This window comes from Podarcis liolepis, assembly GCF_965112155.1.
Source record: "Podarcis liolepis genome assembly, chromosome: 3".
Taxonomy (NCBI): domain Eukaryota; kingdom Metazoa; phylum Chordata; class Lepidosauria; order Squamata; family Lacertidae; genus Podarcis; species Podarcis liolepis.
This window is the reverse complement of record NC_139557.1, coordinates 5,908,646-5,925,575: the sequence shown is the minus strand read 5'-3', so window position 1 is coordinate 5,925,575 and position 16,930 is coordinate 5,908,646. Positions and strand designations below refer to the sequence as shown.

General features: G+C 44.0%; 1 protein-coding gene across 3 annotated transcripts; it reads right to left on the bottom strand.

Annotated features, from left to right (window-relative positions):
* Positions 1–1,521: 1,521 nt before the first annotated feature.
* Positions 1,522–16,523, bottom strand: LOC310703165 (fibrinogen-like protein 1; the record flags this gene model as incomplete). 3 transcript variants are annotated; one of them, XM_083495307.1, is made up of 10 exons in its annotated part: positions 16,381–16,519; positions 15,644–15,772; positions 10,429–10,475; positions 8,895–8,981; positions 7,157–7,367; positions 6,831–6,990; positions 5,759–5,856; positions 4,832–4,920; positions 3,729–3,919; positions 1,522–1,702 (listed from the first exon to the last, which is right to left on the bottom strand). In XM_083495307.1, the coding sequence occupies exons 4-10, from the start codon at positions 8,970–8,972 to the stop codon at positions 1,522–1,524; spliced, it is 1,008 nt and encodes a 335-aa protein (XP_083351433.1). In that variant the 5' UTR covers positions 8,973–8,981; positions 10,429–10,475; positions 15,644–15,772; positions 16,381–16,519. The 3 variants fall into 3 exon arrangements, with proteins under 3 accessions (XP_083351433.1, XP_083351434.1, XP_083351435.1); XM_083495308.1 differs by having other exon boundaries at positions 10,429–10,472; XM_083495309.1 differs by lacking the exon at positions 10,429–10,475 and having other exon boundaries at positions 16,381–16,523.
* Positions 16,524–16,930: the final 407 nt, after the last annotated feature.

The following is a 16,930-nucleotide window of genomic DNA, read 5'->3' as shown; positions in this document are numbered from 1 at the left end:
AATGTTCTGGTGGGCTTTATACAGTGAACAAAAAATGAACTTACATTCTTGCAAGTTTGAACTTTTACCCCCCTACCCCTTTTCTGTTTTGTATCACAAAATGGTTCATTCTTTGCAGTAAATCAGAATACTGCAAATGTTTTGAGTTACAGAGGAAAAAACATGAATATGGAAAGTAAAAGAAAGGGCTTGCAGAATCCAGTTGTTTTCCCTAACAGGCTCCCTACCTAGACATCTCACCTGCTTGCCAGTCTTTTCAAAACAAGGTGAGAGGGCTCCTTTTTCCTGGAGTGAAGCCTTCCTTCCTTCCTTCCTTCCTTCCTTCCTTCCTTCCTTCCTAGGCCAGATTGACCCATACCTCCCATCTCTCAGCAATCCACCTCAGTCTGTATTTATTTCTAAACATGGGGAAATGTAACATGAAAACCACACCTTCGAGCATGGCTTATTTGCTGGAAGAACAGCAGAGGTGACCCAGTTCCAGCTCATGTCACTTGTTATAACAACAATAATAATTTTATTATTTATATCTCACCCATCTGGCTGGGTTTCCCCAGCCACTCTGGACAGCTCCCAGCAAAATACAGTGGTACCCGGCAAGACGAACGCTTCGGAAGACGAAAAACTTGCTAGACGAAGGAGTTTTTCGTTTTCTTAGCCGCTTCGCAAGACGCATTTCCCTATGGCCTTGCTTCGCAAAACGAAGCTTGCCCCGCAAGCTCCAGGGATAGCAGGGAAGCGCAGCGTGTCTTCCCCGCTGTCCCCGGACCTCTTTTGAAGCAAGGGGCGGCAGGGAGAAGATCGCTTCTCCCCATTGCCAGCCCCGCAATCTCCGGGGACAGGGGGAAGGCGCACGCGGACCCCTTATGAACCAAGGGGCGCTTGGTCCCCGCTGTCCCCGGACCCCTTTTGAACCAAGGGGCGGCAACGGGGAGAAGCGATTCTCCCCGCTGCCCCTTCCCTTGCTTTAAAACAGGTCCGGGGACAGAGGGGAAGGCGCGCACGCCTTCCCCTCTGTTCCCGGAGATTGCGGGGCAGGCAACGGGGAGAAGCAATGTTCTCCCCGCCACCCCTTGCTTTAAACAGGTCCGGGGACAGAGGGGAAGGCGCGCGGCGCTTCCCCTCTGTCCCTGGACGGTCTCCATAGAAACACATTGATTGATTTTCAATGCATTCCTATGGGAAACCATGCTTCGCAAGACGAAAAACTCGCAAGAAGAAAAAATTTGCAGAACGAATTAATTTCGTCTTGCGAGGCACCACTGTAGTAAAAACACGACAAAACATCAACATTAAATTTTTCCCTAAACAGGGCTGCCTTCAGATGTCTTCTAAAAGTCTGATAGTTGTTTATTTCCTTGACATCTGAAGGGAAGGTGTTCGACAGGGAAGGTGCCACTACCAAGAATGCCCTCTGCCTAGTTATTGTTGTGAATAAGCTGACTTAGGCTGAAGACAGTATATATAAACCCCTCAGATCCGTCATATTTTTCTTTTCCTCAGAGGCATAGTTGGGGCGTGTTAGTCGGCTTCTCCATCTCCACTCTCTCCATCCACAAAGGACGCAGGCCTGATTTTCATGGATGTGTGTTTCAGGGAATACCACAGCCCCCGCCATGTTGACCAAACCACTCCGTTGTCCAAGGGGCCAGAGTATTTCCCATTTCTGTGATATTGCCCGTTGAGATTTGCTGCATGGCATCTTGCGGAAGTGGAAGGGGGGGGGGAGAGGTTGTTAATCAAGTGCAAGAGAATGGCCCCAATGCATAAAGCTAACAAGACTTTATTACGGAAATCTGAAATTAAGAGAATACCTTCTGCTCTTCTAAGCTAAGACCCAATTAAATTTATGATGTACTTTAAATACTTTGTTGACATGTTAGAAGTCCCCACTCAACTTGTCCTCTTACGTAAAACCCACAATTTCCTCCCATTGTAAGAACTATATAAAATGTGCTTTGTTTTTATATTTGTGCTGGCTCTGCTTGCATTTTCTTGACCAAATGCTCTTCCCATTTATTTTGATCATTTTGTGTATATGCCTCCTTTCCTCAAAGGATCTGAAAGTAGCACACATGGTCTCCCATCTCCATTTTGTCCTCACACCAGCTTTGCAAGGTACCGTATTTTTTGCTCTATGACGCACTTTTCCCCTCCTAAAAAGTAAGGGGAAATGTGTGTGCGTCTTATGGAGCGAATGCAGGCTGCGCAGCTTTCACTGAAGCCAAGAGAGCAAGAGGGATCCGTGTGCACCCATCCCTCTTGCTCTCCTGGCTTCAGGGATAGCCGCCCAAAGCCTCCTGAGCGCTCCTCCTCCTGTGCACCGGAGGCTTTGCGTTGCTTTCGCTGAAGCCAGGAAAGCAAGAGGGATCGGTGTGCACCGATCCCTCTGGGTCTCCTGGCTTTGCTTCACTGGAGAGGCGCTGCACAGCTTTCCCTCTCTGTGCAGCGCCCCTTCAGCGAAGTGGGAGGAGAAATGGAAGGGGCTCTGTTTCTCCTGCCGCTTCGCCGAAGGGGCACTAAGCAGAGAGGGAAAGCTGTGCAGCGCCCCTTCAGCGAAGCGGGAGGAGAAACAGAGCCCCTTCCATTTCTCCTCCCACTTTGCTGGAGAGGCGCTAAGCAGAGAGGGAGAGAATATTTTTTTCTTGTTCTCCTCCTCTAAAACTAGGTGCGTCTTATAGAGCGAAAAATACGGTAAATTACGTTTGAGAGATGGTGACTGGTCCAAGGTCATCCCATGATCTTCATGGCTGAGTGAGTGGGGATTTTAATCCTGACCTCCCTGGTTCTAGCCCAGCACTCTTAACCGCCATACAACACTGGCATTCTACCAGTTAAGAGAAACATCTATGTTCAAGTTGGCTGGGGAAATAGTGAAAAGTTCAAAGCGGAAGTCACAGACTGATGGCAATTACTGTATCTGTTTATTAATTGATATTTAGTTAAAGCATGCTGCATTTCCCATGAGATTCATGCATTGCCGGGAGTTGAACCGGATAACACTCATGGTCCCTTCGAACTCTACAAATCTGCAATTCTGTAATTTAAAAGTCTAAAAAGTTGGGTGAGGGCAAGGTGGAAAAGTAACCCAGAGCACTGCTCAGCTCAGTGGAGGAGAAGCAAATGCCATGTTCACACATACACACACACACCCCGTTTGAATGAAGGGTGAAAGCAGTGCTTTTTTTCCTGGGGGTACGCACACCCCTAAACCTTTTGTGAATCTAAGTTTGGTCTCGTTGAGGGGCAGTATTTCAATATAAGTAGGAAAATGAGAGTGCCCCTAAACATTTTTTTAGAAGAAAAGCACTGGATGAAAGTATAATTCTCATGTACATGAATAACATTTGTTGACATTTGCATCCCTTTAAGTAGCAGTCGTTTTTTCTAAAGATGTTGACATCCGTAAAGGTTTGTGTGGATTTATCCATTGCCTTTCCTCCTAGAAGCTCAAGTTGGTATACATGGGTCTTCCCCACCTATTACACTCTCACAAACAACCCTGTGAGGAAGGTTAGGCTGAAAAGTGATGATTTCATAGCTGAGTTGGCGATTTGAACCTGATATAACTCAGTACTGGCTTGCCAGAATTAGTAATACACATATTTATCTCTGACTCTGACAGACCGAGGCGATCCAGAGCAGATGCACAAGAGAGGAAGAACTGCTTAGATGTGGCAGGTCTTCATTTGGGTTTTCAGGGCTGGTTAAGTCATCCCTCAACTCACCTGTTAAACCACCAGCCACATTTGTTCTCTTCTGCACAGCTCCCTGTTAGGAACCTGTCGTTGTCCCTGTCAGGAGCTGAGAACGGCATCCCATTGAGCGACGCAGACCACTGGCTCTCAAAGTTGCTCCCTCCGGACAAAGCGTCCCCAGCAGTCCCAGAAAAGGTGCCAAAGCCCATCTGGTAATTATTCTGCCTCAGAAACAAATGTTATTAGGTGTCAGGTATAGGTAGCCAGTTAACCCAAACTGCCAGTCAGCAGAATTGTTCATCTTTTCATCATGAAAGTCTCAAAGAACTTATCTGTTGTTTGTCCCCTCCATCTGGGATTTGGAGAAAAAGAGGCGACTGCGTTATAATCGCTCCAGCTTTTCTTTTTAAACAAACAACCTTTTTACACCTCTAATTTCTTAAGTGTTGACGTTCCCATCTCTAAAATGGGCAGATGTTTTCTGCACAACTTTTACACAGTTAATGCCTTCATGATATAATGCACATCATGGTGTAATGCATATCATATGTGGCTGGATTAATTTTTGGGTGTTACGTGCTCTGCACACACGGAATTTTCCTTTTTTCCAGTTGTGCACAGATTGTGGTTGCTGGATATCATGTTTGTTGACTGGTAACAGGAGACTTGTAAATACATGCAATAGATGGATGGGGGGGGGGGACATGATAGATGTTGACTTAATAAATAAGACTCTTGCTTTTAGTTTTCATATGTGTACAACCTCCCTGATTTGCAGCCCAAACTGAGTGATGCTGTCTTAAAATCTTCTGGCTCTTATATCCACAAGATCTTTAACTTAAATGTGCATATTCTCCCCCAGCCTCTATCCTGCTCGCCAGCAACTTACGTGCATTTAACTTGTGAGCATTTAGCTCTACGCACTTCACAAATAAAATAAATTTCAAAATGGGGCGGAAAGGGGCCAGGCATACTGGGGGATAAAGACTCTGGCAATCCCACCAGCCATTGAACCCAATATGTTTTGACTATATGCAATTTTGGCTTTAGGTTTGATCCCTAGATTGTAAACCCCACATAATTGTGGGCTTACTGTCCACATGATAAATGTATTTTATGCTCCAGTGACTCACACTCTCATTCTTGATCTGGAAATTATCATAAATTGCATATCGTCTCTTCCCATTCCAGTCCATCAGGTCAATTTTCAATGATTTTTCTCCTGCAACATAAACAGTGTCATGTTGAACTCCCTTGGGTCCAACACACAGTAAAAGGTAAAGGAACCCCTGACCATTAGGTCCAGTTGTGGACGACTCTGGGCTTGCGGCGCTCATCTCGCTTTACTGGCCAAGGGAGCCGGCGTACAGCTTTTAGTCATGTGGCCAGCATGACTAAGCCGCTTCTGGCGAACCAGAGCAGCACACGGAAACGCCGTTTACCTTCCCACCGGAGAAGTACCTATTCATCTACTTGCACTTTGACGTGCTTTTGAACTGCTAGGTTGGCAGGAGCAGGGACCGAGCAACAGGAGCTCACCCCGTCGCAGGGATTCGAACCGACCACTGACCTTCTGATCAGCAGGTCCTAGGCTCTGTGGTTTAGACCACAGCGCCACCCGCGGCCCTGGTCCAACACACAGTATTGCGAATGAAATGCAAGGATTTATTGGTGCCTTCAGACTATATGCATGTCACATCATTGTAACCAGATTATATGCAGAGAGAAAACAGTGTGTTGGGTGCACTGTAATCAGGAAAACAGTCCAAGGAGAAGGCATTAAGAACCCCTCTTGCCCCATCCCATGCTTCAAAATAAAATTGGAGCCCACATGGCTGCACTAAAACTTTTTTGTTTGTTTTAAAGCCAACAAGAGACACTTAACGTACCTCTAGCATCACATCTAGCTCAAATGCAATCTTTTGGGCTCTATCAAGATGGAAGAAAGCAGTGAAGAGATTGGAAGATATTCCTCTCTTCATTGGCTGATAGGGGAATTTAGTTTATTAGGGTTAAAATTACTTCATAGAGATGCATCTAGACAGAACGAGGATCCTTACCTTCAAGTAGTAGATCATGTATTTTATCATTACCCAGCCAATACTCATCACCCTTGCTCTGAAACTGTCCAAACCCTTCTTTGTAATCATCCCAATTTCTGCAAGGAGGAGAGACACACATGTCATGGTTGGCTATTCAGCTGTATCTGGAGGGTTCCAGGTTGGCTATCTAATGTGCTTTTCCAAAGCGTTACAAGGCATTAAGAGGCAACAAATTGACTTTGGTTCAACTCAAAACATTTGCACATACCTATATGCAGTGCTTTTTTTGCTAGAAAAATAGGTGCTGGCACTCAGCATGAAGTTGTTACTTCCTGTATGACCTAACTGTATGACACTGCCTGTATGACCTAACATGGCGCACCATCCAATTTTGTAGGTCATGGTCTCCCCTATTCTCAGCAATAAGGAAACCGTTACGTGACAGATAAGTGCTGGAAATGCAAAGAGGTGGACGGAACGTTCTTTCACATGTGGTGGACTTGTAAAAGGGTAAAAGAGTATTGGGAAATAATCCATAATGAATTGAAAAAAATGTTTAAAAGTACTTTTCCAAAAAAACACCACATAGTCCTTTTTGTTGGGGATAATTCAGACTGAAATTCCCAGGTGTAAAAAAAATGTTATTTATGTATGCTACTACTGTGGCCCGTGTTTTGTTAGCCCCAAAATGGAAAATGAGCGAGGTCCCAACCAAAGAAGAATGGCAATTTAGGTTGACAGAATATGCCCAGCTTGCAGACTTAACATAAAATAAGAGAACAAGAAGAACATAGATTGGAATATATGGGAAACAACTGTGTGACCTGAAAACGTTGGCAGCTTTAAGATAAATTCAACCGTGTAAATAAATTTTGATGGATGCAATAATGGAATACTGAATGGTTTAGTTTTTGTAAAATATGCAGGGATTTATGATATGCAAAATGTACCATGGAAAGAGAAGAAGGGAAGTCATTGATATTTTAAGGATGTTTAAATGAGTATTTCAAATTGTAAAACAGAAAATTTAATAAAAATTATTTAAAAAGGAAACCATTATGTGTGCTGTTAACTGCACTCAGAGACGCACCTGTAGAAATTCTCTTTTCCGTTTCTGCGCCGTTGGATCACAGTCCACCCTCCTCCGTCTGACATGTCACAGAAGGCAAGGAAAGGTTCTCTGTCTGCTCTAGGCTTAATTCGGTAGTATCCACTCTCCGTCTTTCCGCTGTTAAATACCATTGCACAATCTAAGCAAAGCAATGCAAGATGGAGAGGTAGGATGGCAACAAATTTAGGACTGAAAACATGCAAACGCGAGAAGGGGACTGGCCATAAAGAGCATGTCTATCTCAAAGATTAAAGAAAACACGCAAGCCTTTCAGAAGAACAGACCTTGCCACAAATTTTATCTACCTTGGTTATAGACTAAGAGACTTCCACTCGTCAAGGGCAAAAGGATGTCCAGCTGTGTGGTCCTCATGGCAGAGAAAACCTTGCTCTTTTGTCTGTGGTAGTTGTTCCCCAGGAGGTCTTTCAGCTGCAGTGCATATAGCTGGGATAAATCTTGGAGTGTTTTTAGCTTCTGCTGTAGTTTGCCGTTTTCTACCAGGCAGTCATCCCTTTCCTGAAAGTGAGAAGGAAATTGCCATTCCCTTTTACGCAACTGCAGGACGCGGGTGGCGCTGTGGGTTAAACCACAGAGCCTAGGACTTGCTGATCAGAAGGTCGGCGGTTCAAATCCCCGCGACAGGGTGAGCTCCCGTTGACCGGTCCCTGCTCCTGCCAACCTAGCAGTTCGAAAGCACATCAAAGTGCAAGTAGATAAATAGGTACCGCTCCGGCGGGAAGGTAAACGGCGTTTCGTACGCTGCTCTGGTTCGCCAAAAGTGGCTTAGTCATGCTGGCCACATGACCCGGAAGCTGTACGCCAGCTCCCTCGGCCAATAAAGCGAGATGAGAGCCACAACTCCAGAGCCGGTCACGATTGGACCTAATGGTCAAGGGGTCCCTTTACCTTTACCTTTTTATGCAACTGCAGTCAGGGTGAGTTGGAAGGTATTGGTTGTTGCCAGTGCCGGATTTACGTATAAGCTGAACAAATTATAGCTGAGGGCCCCACTTTCTTGGGGGCCCCAAAAAAATTTAAAGGGGGAAAAGCGATGTATATTTCAAAAATATAAAAAACAAAACAAATAAAACCTACATACAGGAACAGTGTTTTGTGTTGTGTAGGCACCTAAGATGTAAGTCATGGGCCCCACCTGCTAGCCTGCTCCCTAAAATATCATTCGTTTGCTCATTTCTATATATAGGGTGCCTACATTCTGCATGGACTGGTTACATGGCAACATGTGCAAATGGCTTTAGATACCTATTAGGTCCATCAGTTACCATATAGCATATATTCAACACAAAAAACAGCGACATTTTGTTGTTGCCAAAAGACAGCTGGACATATAAAGGGCTCCGTTACCTTCAGTAGCTTAGGGCCTCATCAAACCTAAATCTGCCCCTGCTTGTTGTGTTCGATAGTTTTCCCCGTATATTTCTCAGGGTGGTGGTGGTGGTGGAGATTTCTCAGGGTTGTCCTCCTTATAGGGAGAAAGTTTGCAGTCCAAATTTCACTGCACAACACGGGGTCCAGGGTGCTGGGTTTGTACCAGTAGCAACACCTTGAACAAACAGGCAGCCAGTGTGACTCTCCAAGGATCTGCCATATACGATCCTGCCTTAAAATTAAAAGCCTGGCAGCTGTATTTTACACCATCTGCAGCTTCTACACTGTCTACAAGGGCATCCCTGCATAGATAGCATTGTAATATTGCAGGCATGAGGTTAATACAGGTGTGGATAACTGTATTCACGTCCAGGAGTGGCTGTAGCTGGTGAACTAGCCAGAGCCGGGGGAAAAAGATATGAACCTAACGGCTGTAAATGTTGTCATGGAGAGTGGCAAGTTCACAGTGTTTATTTAGGATTTGCTTTGATTTTAGCCTTATCTTCGTTCTCTGCGGTGTTTTACCACTCCTTTGTAGATTTTAAAAGTGTTGATCCGACAAGTTTTGTACGACTTTCTGGATGCTGCCTTGCGATGGATTTTGTCCTGGAAGGTACAATATCAACATTCTGATAAGTAAAAAAATAAACATACCAGAAGCCGAGGTGCAGGAGAACAAAAGGGTTTCAGGAGTAGCAGCAGCAGCAGCCAACGAATCATCATCGCATTCATTTTATAGAGCTGGAGGGGAAAATGGCATCTTGTTTTATGCTATGACAATCATGTGTCGTCTATTCCTTCCTGTTGTCATTATACTTTTTTCTGTTGCCATTGTACATTATACTGAAGCAACATGCGAACTGAAACAGAGCTATCATTCAAAATGCACACTTACTCAAATTTTGTGTTGGAATTCCCAAAACAATGTTTACAAAAACAGGTATATTAGAGGTATTAGTGAAAATAACAGTTGAGAAATGCATTATATTATGAGAAATTGCTTGCAAAAATGAGTATGTTAACCAAAAAGTGTATATTGTTCAAACTGATGTTATGTACTGAATTGAATAGGATCCAAAATGCAGCAGTCTGATTGGTCCTAGAACAATAGGATTCAGAATGCAGCAGTCTGATTGGTCCACAGGAACCACCCAATCCAGCTCCCGGTGGAAGTGAATCCGCAACCGGATTGGCCCACAGGAGAATCCCGGAATTAGCCAATCATGTGGGGCCCATTGTGTAAATAATGTATATAAGGCAGACATTCTGGGGGAGCTTCCATTCCTCCTCACCACTATAAGCGGAATAAAGAGCATGAAATCCACACTTGACTCCGAGTATATTTCAAATGACAAAAATGCAAATGGTTTTCATGAGGATTTTTCTTTGTTTAAAAAAGTAAACTGCTGCAAAAAAAACAAAACAAAAAAACCTGAGAAACCAAAATTGACAAATCATTGTATCCCTACCTGGGACTAAGCCCAATTGAATTCAATAGACTTGCTTCTGTTTAGACTTACTTCACTTAGGCTGCAAATTCTAAGTATCTAACACTTGATTGCAAATGTGTGCGTCCTACGCACACTACATTTTTAGGTGTACAGCAAAAGTGGGAACTAACCCTACAAGGACGGAGGTGAAAATGAAGGCAACAAGGAGAGAGTGAAGGAAGTTCTTTCTGTTGTAAAGAAAAAAAACACAGTTGTCACAACAAACTAAGAACATTTTGTTCTTTTTGAAAGGGCCCCTGAGATTCTGGAAGCCCTGGACTGAGCATCTGCCAAATACACTCCCTCTTCTAGGAATAGGCAAGCCTCAGTCTACTGTTAGTTCCTTCCCAACTATTTTATAATAAAGGCTAATTTGTATTAGTTCAGGACAAAACTTATAGCATTCACACTCATTCCTCTGGCTGCAATGTGGGTTAATAAAATATGTCCCCCCCCCCCCCAATTAAATTTTTTTAATCAAAAGTCCTAGTCACATGGGCGTACCTGGGGGAGGCAGGCTGGCAGTTGCCGCTCCCCATTAGTGAAAAGCATTTAAAGGAAGTCTGCCCCCCCCAAAAAAAAGCTCAACAACTATGGCTGTCCCTCCCCACTAACAAAAATCCTGGCTACACCCATGCCTCATCAGCTCAGGGGGTTAAAAACTGGGAAGGCTTCAGAAAAACAGCAATTTCACTGACCTCAGAACCGAGTGTGAAGTTAAAAGGACACTCTTCTCTGGATTCTGCTAAAAAAAATAGGTCTAGAACGTTGGGAATAGTAAAATATGGAAGGAGCAGCCTGCTATCTGGTATGAGTTTAAGAACAAAACATCAGATGGTAGTTTCAATGAATTAAAAGAACATAAAAAGGAAATCAAGCAAGATATAAATTAAACCAATTTGGATTTAGGGAATGTATTAGAGATTAGAGGAGTTTGGCAATAATGCAAGGTGTCCAGGGAGAACATAAAATCTTCTTTTGTAAACAATTATCACAGGTGTTTTAGATATGGAGCATCCTCATTGACTTAAACCAGAGTCCTAGATTAAGTAATTCTGATGGATGCATGCGGAAGATATCAAACTAGAGATCCCAATATTCTTACTCCAACACCTTAATGCCAACGGCACTGGAACTCTGGTTCCACTAGGAAATCTCACAGGCTTAGTCTTATGCTCCCAGAGTACCACCAGAATATTGCAGTACCAGCCTATCTCAGCAGTCAACTGACATCAAGGGCCAATGCCTGTGAACCACAGCCTAAAAAGCCTTAGGCTCAGAGCTTGCTCCTCTTTCTGAACCACATATCTCTGGAGAAGGGAGGCTGTTAAACTCCTCTTTGTAAGGGCAGTGATTTTCGTAATTTGCTCTGCGAGCCTTTTTTTTGCTAAAGGGGAAGGGCATAAATGCCCTAAATCAGGCATAGGCAAACTCGGCCCTCCAGATGTTTTAGGACTACAACTCCCATCCTCCCTGATCACTGGTCCTGCTAGCTAGGGATGATGGGAGTTGTAGTCCAAAAACATCTGGAGGGCCGGATTTGCCTATGCCTGCCTTAAATAAATAAAGCACTGGCCCCTCCAGATGTCCTTTTTGTTGTGCATTCATGAGGACTTGTTGTGATGGTCTGCTTTTAATACTGTTTGTGATTACAAACTGTTGGGCTGGCCACACAGCTCCATTCCTCATTGGTACACATCCCATAGCTTCCTGCAGAAATCCTGTAACTTTTCGTGCCATAGATATTCCACACACCCCACACCCTCTTATATAAGGGTCTGGTGACTTCTGTTTCAGTGTATCTGAAGAAGTGTGCATGCACATGAAAGCTTATACAGTGGTACCTCGGGTTACCTACGCTTCAGGTTACAGATGCTTCAGGTCACAGACTCCGCTAATGCAGAAATATTACCTCGGGTTAAGAACTTTGCTTCAGGGTGAGAACAGAAATTGTGCTCCGGCAGCGCGGCAGCTGCGGGAGGCCCCATTAGCTAAAGTGGTGCTTCAGGTTAAGAACAGTTTCAGGTTAAGAACAGACCTCTGGAACGAATTAAGTATTTAATCCGAGGTACCACTGTACCAAGAACAAACTTAGTGGGTCTCTAAGGTGCTACTGGACATTAATATATACATATATATATATATGCAGGTTTTGGTGTCTTCGGGTGTCTTCCCGTGTAAGAGTTGGGGTGTCTAGGCGACGTTTCGACGAGGTCTCACTCGTCATCTTCAGGCTGGTGCTTTCGGCTTCTTGTTACTGGAACAGAGCAGGATCTCAGTGTTTGAGTTCCTATAAATACTGTTGAGGGGGTGTGGTGTATAGCCTCCAACGTTCTGGGCAGAGAGGAAGTTCCCAGGTTAGTGTGCCTTTTCTTCTTTTGTTCCTTAATTACTTGAGGGATATCTTGAGTGATTTCTTGAGTGATATTCTGAGTACCACTTAGGTGGGTCATTAGGTGTGGATTAGTTGCTAAAGCTTTCGTGTCTTGACCTCTTGAGCTTGTGAAGAGTTTTTCTGAGAAGATGGCTGTACTGCACTTAGTTGTGCTCTGGCTTGGCTTCGTGTATAGGGGCGAGCTGTGGTTTTGTGCCCTGTGCCAGCCAGATCTGTGTAGGGATTGCAGGGGGGTGCAGCATCCGGAGGTGCCACTATGGTTTGGCTACTGGATGGTGTCTGTAATTTATCTGTGGAGAGGGTCTGGGTTTGGGTCTGGTGTGGTTGATTGGTGATGGCGTTATGTGTGCCTCTGGTTCTGGTGTCGGTTTTTGTGGGGAGGGCTAATTTCCAGATGTCTGGCAGGCGGGACGTGTCGTCACGCTTGTTCATGTTGTGAGGGTGTTTCTCTATCTCGATGGCTTCCATGATTATTCTCTTGTGGTGATGTTCCATGTTAAAGAGCAATTTGGAATCTGCAAAATTAATTTCGTGTCCTGTTTCTTTCATGTGTTGGAAAAGAGAGGAAGTTTTTTCTTCTTTTTTGACGGCATTCTTGTGTTCTGCGATACGTGCATTTATTCGTCTGTTTGTTTGTCCAATGTACGTGGCTGGGCAGACTTTGCAGGGTATTTCATAGACCCCTTGGTTTTCCAACTGGATTTTATCTTTGGGGTTTCTGAGGATATTGGCTATTTTTTGGTTGGTGCAAAAGGCTGTTTTGATATTGTGTTTATGGAGGATTTTGCTAATTTTATCTGTAGTGCCTGTATAAGGAAGGAGGGCCATGCCATTGTTTTCTTCTGTGTCTTGGTTTTTGGGGGGTGTTTCTTTTTGGATTAGCTTCGTAACCCTGTTTTGCTGGTATCCATTGGCGATTAACACATTTGAGAGATTCTGTAACTCAGTTGTCAAGTGGTCTTTGTCAGCCAGGCGTTTGGTTCTGGAGATGAGAGTCTTGGCTACGGAGTTTATTTGTGCAGGGTGGTGGTGTGATTGTGCATGTAAGTAGCGGTTGGTGTGTGTTTTTTTCCGGTAGATAGTGTGTCCTAGTGAGCCATCAGGTTTTTTGTAGATTAGGACGTCAAGGAAGGGAAGTTGGTTGTTGGCTTCTATTTCCATAGTGAATTGTATTTTGGGGTGTAGGCTGTTGAGATGTGTGAGGAAGCTATCTAGTTTTTCTTTCCCGTGTGGCCAAATTACAAAGGTGTCGTCAACATATCTGAGCCAAAGTTTGGGTTTGTGTTCTGACTTGTCTAAAGCATTGGTTTCAAAGTGTTCCATGTACAAATTTGTGATGACCGGTGAGAGGGGTGATCCCATAGGTGCTCCTTCTATCTGTTTGTATCTTTGTCCATTGTGGATGAAGTACGTGTTGGTTAGGCAGTGGTTGGTCAGGTCCAGGATGTATTCGGGGGGATTGTATTTGTTTTGAATGGCTGTCAAGGCTTCATTAATGGGCACTTGTGTGAAGAGAGATACAACATCGAAGCTCACAAGTAGGTCATCGGGATGTAGGTTTTGCTTCTTTATTGTTTCTATGAACTGGAAGGAGTTTGTAACGTGTGAAGCGATGGATTCTGCATAGGGCTGAAGTTGCTTAGCGAGAAATTTAGCGAGATTTTGTAGAGGTGAGCCTATGGAGCTGACTATTGGTCTGAGTGGTGTTCCTTCTTTGTGTATCTTGGGGAGACCGTAGAGTTTGGGGCATCTGGATGATTTTTCTCTGGGGATGATTCTTAGCTGGATTTCTTCACTGATAGGAGAGGCTTTTATTTTGGATTTGGTGGTTTTTTCCAGATAGGTGGTGGGATCTGTTTTTATAGGTTGGTAGGTAGGGTCTTGGAGTAGATTTGATAGTTTTGCTTGGTAGTCCGATGTGTTCATCACAACAGTGGCATTACCTTTGTCTGCTGGGAGAATGGAAGTGAAAATGGAAGTGAAAACCACAGCTCGCCCCTATACACGAAGCCAAGCCAGAGCACAACTAAGTGCAGTACAGCCATCTTCTCAGAAAAACTCTTCACAAGCTCAAGAGGTCAAGACACGAAAGCTTTAGCAACTAATCCACACCTAATGACCCACCTAAGTGGTACTCAGAATATCACTCAAGAAATCACTCAAGATATCCCTCAAGTAATTAAGGAACAAAAGAAGAAAAGGCACACTAACCTGGGAACTTCCTCTCTGCCCAGAACGTTGGAGGCTATACACCACACCCCCTCAACAGTATTTATAGGAACTCAAACACTGAGATCCTGCTCTGTTCCAGTAACAAGAAGCCGAAAGCACCAGCCTGAAGATGACGAGTGAGACCTCGTCGAAACGTCGCCTAGACACCCCAACTCTTACACGGGAAGACACCCGAAGACACCAAAACCTGCATTCCTGTACCCGTGAAAATCTACGAAAGCATATATATAGATATCCCTCAAGATATCCCTCAAGATATCCCTCAAGTAATTAAGGAACAAAAGAAGAAAAGGCACACTAACCTGGGAACTTCCTCTCTGCCCAGAACGTTGGAGGCTATACACCACACCCCCTCAACAGTATTTATAGGAACTCAAACACTGAGATCCTGCTCTGTTCCAGTAACAAGAAGCCGAAAGCACCAGCCTGAAGATGACGAGTGAGACCTCGTCGAAACGTCGCCTAGACACCCCAACTCTTACACGGGAAGACACCCGAAGACACCAAAACCTGCATATATATATATATATATATATATATATATATATATATATATATATCTCGACTGCGTCAGACTACCTACCTGAATCTACACCACACATCTTTTGTTGCACTATAGCAACCTTTTTCAGCTGTGGGCCGGTCCAACATCCCTCAGAACATGTGGTGGGCCGGACTATATATTATTTTTTCTTGGGGGGGGGGGATGAACGAATTCCTATGCCCCACAAATAACCCAAAGGTGCATTTTAAACAAAAGGACACATTCTACTCATGTAAAAACACCAGGCAGGCCCCACAAATAACCCAGAGATGCATTTTAAATAAAAGGACACATTCTGCTCATGTAAAAACACGCCGATTCCTGGACTGTCCGCGGGCCAGATTGAGAAGGCGACTGGGCCGCATCCAGCCCCTGGACCTTAGTTTGCCTACCCCTGCACTATAGGAAGAATGGGAAAGCACAGGGGAAGCGTCACAGAACAATGAATAAAGCAGAACGGTGCATGGTTGGTTTTGTATAAATCCACCACTAAATCACTAACATAGTGTCAATTTCATGTTCCAAAAATATATCGTGGGGGGGGGGGGGAACCCACTCGTCTGAAGGGGCTCATAAATAATGTCAGTGCAGGACCCTAATAGAGGGAGCCACATTTAACAAGTGTTTGACTTCTACGTGAAGCTTAACAAGATTTAAGGCAATAAACCTTGGCTGGGAAGGAAGTTGTGGGAGGGAGGGGGTTGCAATGGGAGAATTAACAGATGATGGAAAGGTAAAATACCTGTCTGCTGCTTCTCTGCTACAGATTACGTCCTTCTCGCCTGTCACTGCTTTAGCTCTCTTCAGTAGAAATCAAGAGCTGCCAGAGCTGGGTCTGCTGCCGACTGTATAGTTTAGCCCTCAGGGATAGCTACAAGAGGGATACATGTTGAATCAGAGAATTGTAGAGTTGAAAGGGGACCCCAGGGGTCATCTAGTCAAACCCCCTGCAATGCTAGAACTTCAACACACAGTACCCCATCCAACTTGAAACCAGACCATGCCCTACTTAGCTTTGCAAACGAGCTAGCAGTTTTAGGAGAACTTGCACCCCGGTTTCCTAATACAGTGGTACCTCACGTTACATACGCTTCAGGTTACAGACTCTGCTAACCCAGAAATAGTACCTCGGGTTAAGAACTTTGCTGCAGGATGAGAACAGAAATCGTGCTCCGGTGGCGCGGCAGCAGCGGGAGACCCCATTAGCTAAAGTGGTGCTTCAGGTTAAGAACAGTTTCAGGTTAAGAACGGACCTCCGGAACGGATTAAGTACTTAACCTGAGGTACCACTGTAGTGACAACAAAAATGCAGGAAAAAAATTCAGGAAAGCTTCAGGTTTGTGTTTCCCCCATCACTTCCATTAAGGTCTAAAGAATGCAATCATTAAAGAGCTAAAACTAACACTGAATTGTTGCAGGGGTGTGTGTGTGTGTGTATAAAATGCAGCAGAAGGCTTTAAGTGAAAAATATAAACTTACCTCATTTGTTATAGTTGGATGCATCAAAGCACCCGAGAGTCTGGATCTGCATGACAAGAATTTTGCTTTCTAAGCCTCAGTAGACAGCAACTTTAAAAATGTAACTGCAGAAAAATCTATCCCTAAGAAAACAACCCCAAATGTCTTGAAAGACCTACAAAGGAACACTTGGAGCTCCCTCTGCTGACTGTAAAGTATTTTAAGAATCCAAACCACTCTTATTTTCTGAGTCCTTGAGTTGAAATGTTAGGAAGGAAGATTATTTCTTTGATGATGACAACAGAAAAGTAATTTAAAATACTGATATGGCACAGAGGAACAGATTTCTTGAGAGAACCCTTACTGTGAAAATGACAGAGAGTTGCAAGGTTGCAATACTGAAAAAGGTACTATGACACATATATGGTGGAATTGTTTAAACATCAAACAATTTTGGGAAACAATATACAATGAAATGAAAAAAATGTTCAGATATTCATTTAGGAAAACATCAGAAGGTTTTCTATTGGGAATAGTAGCAGGAAATCTAAAGGAAGAAGACATTATATTT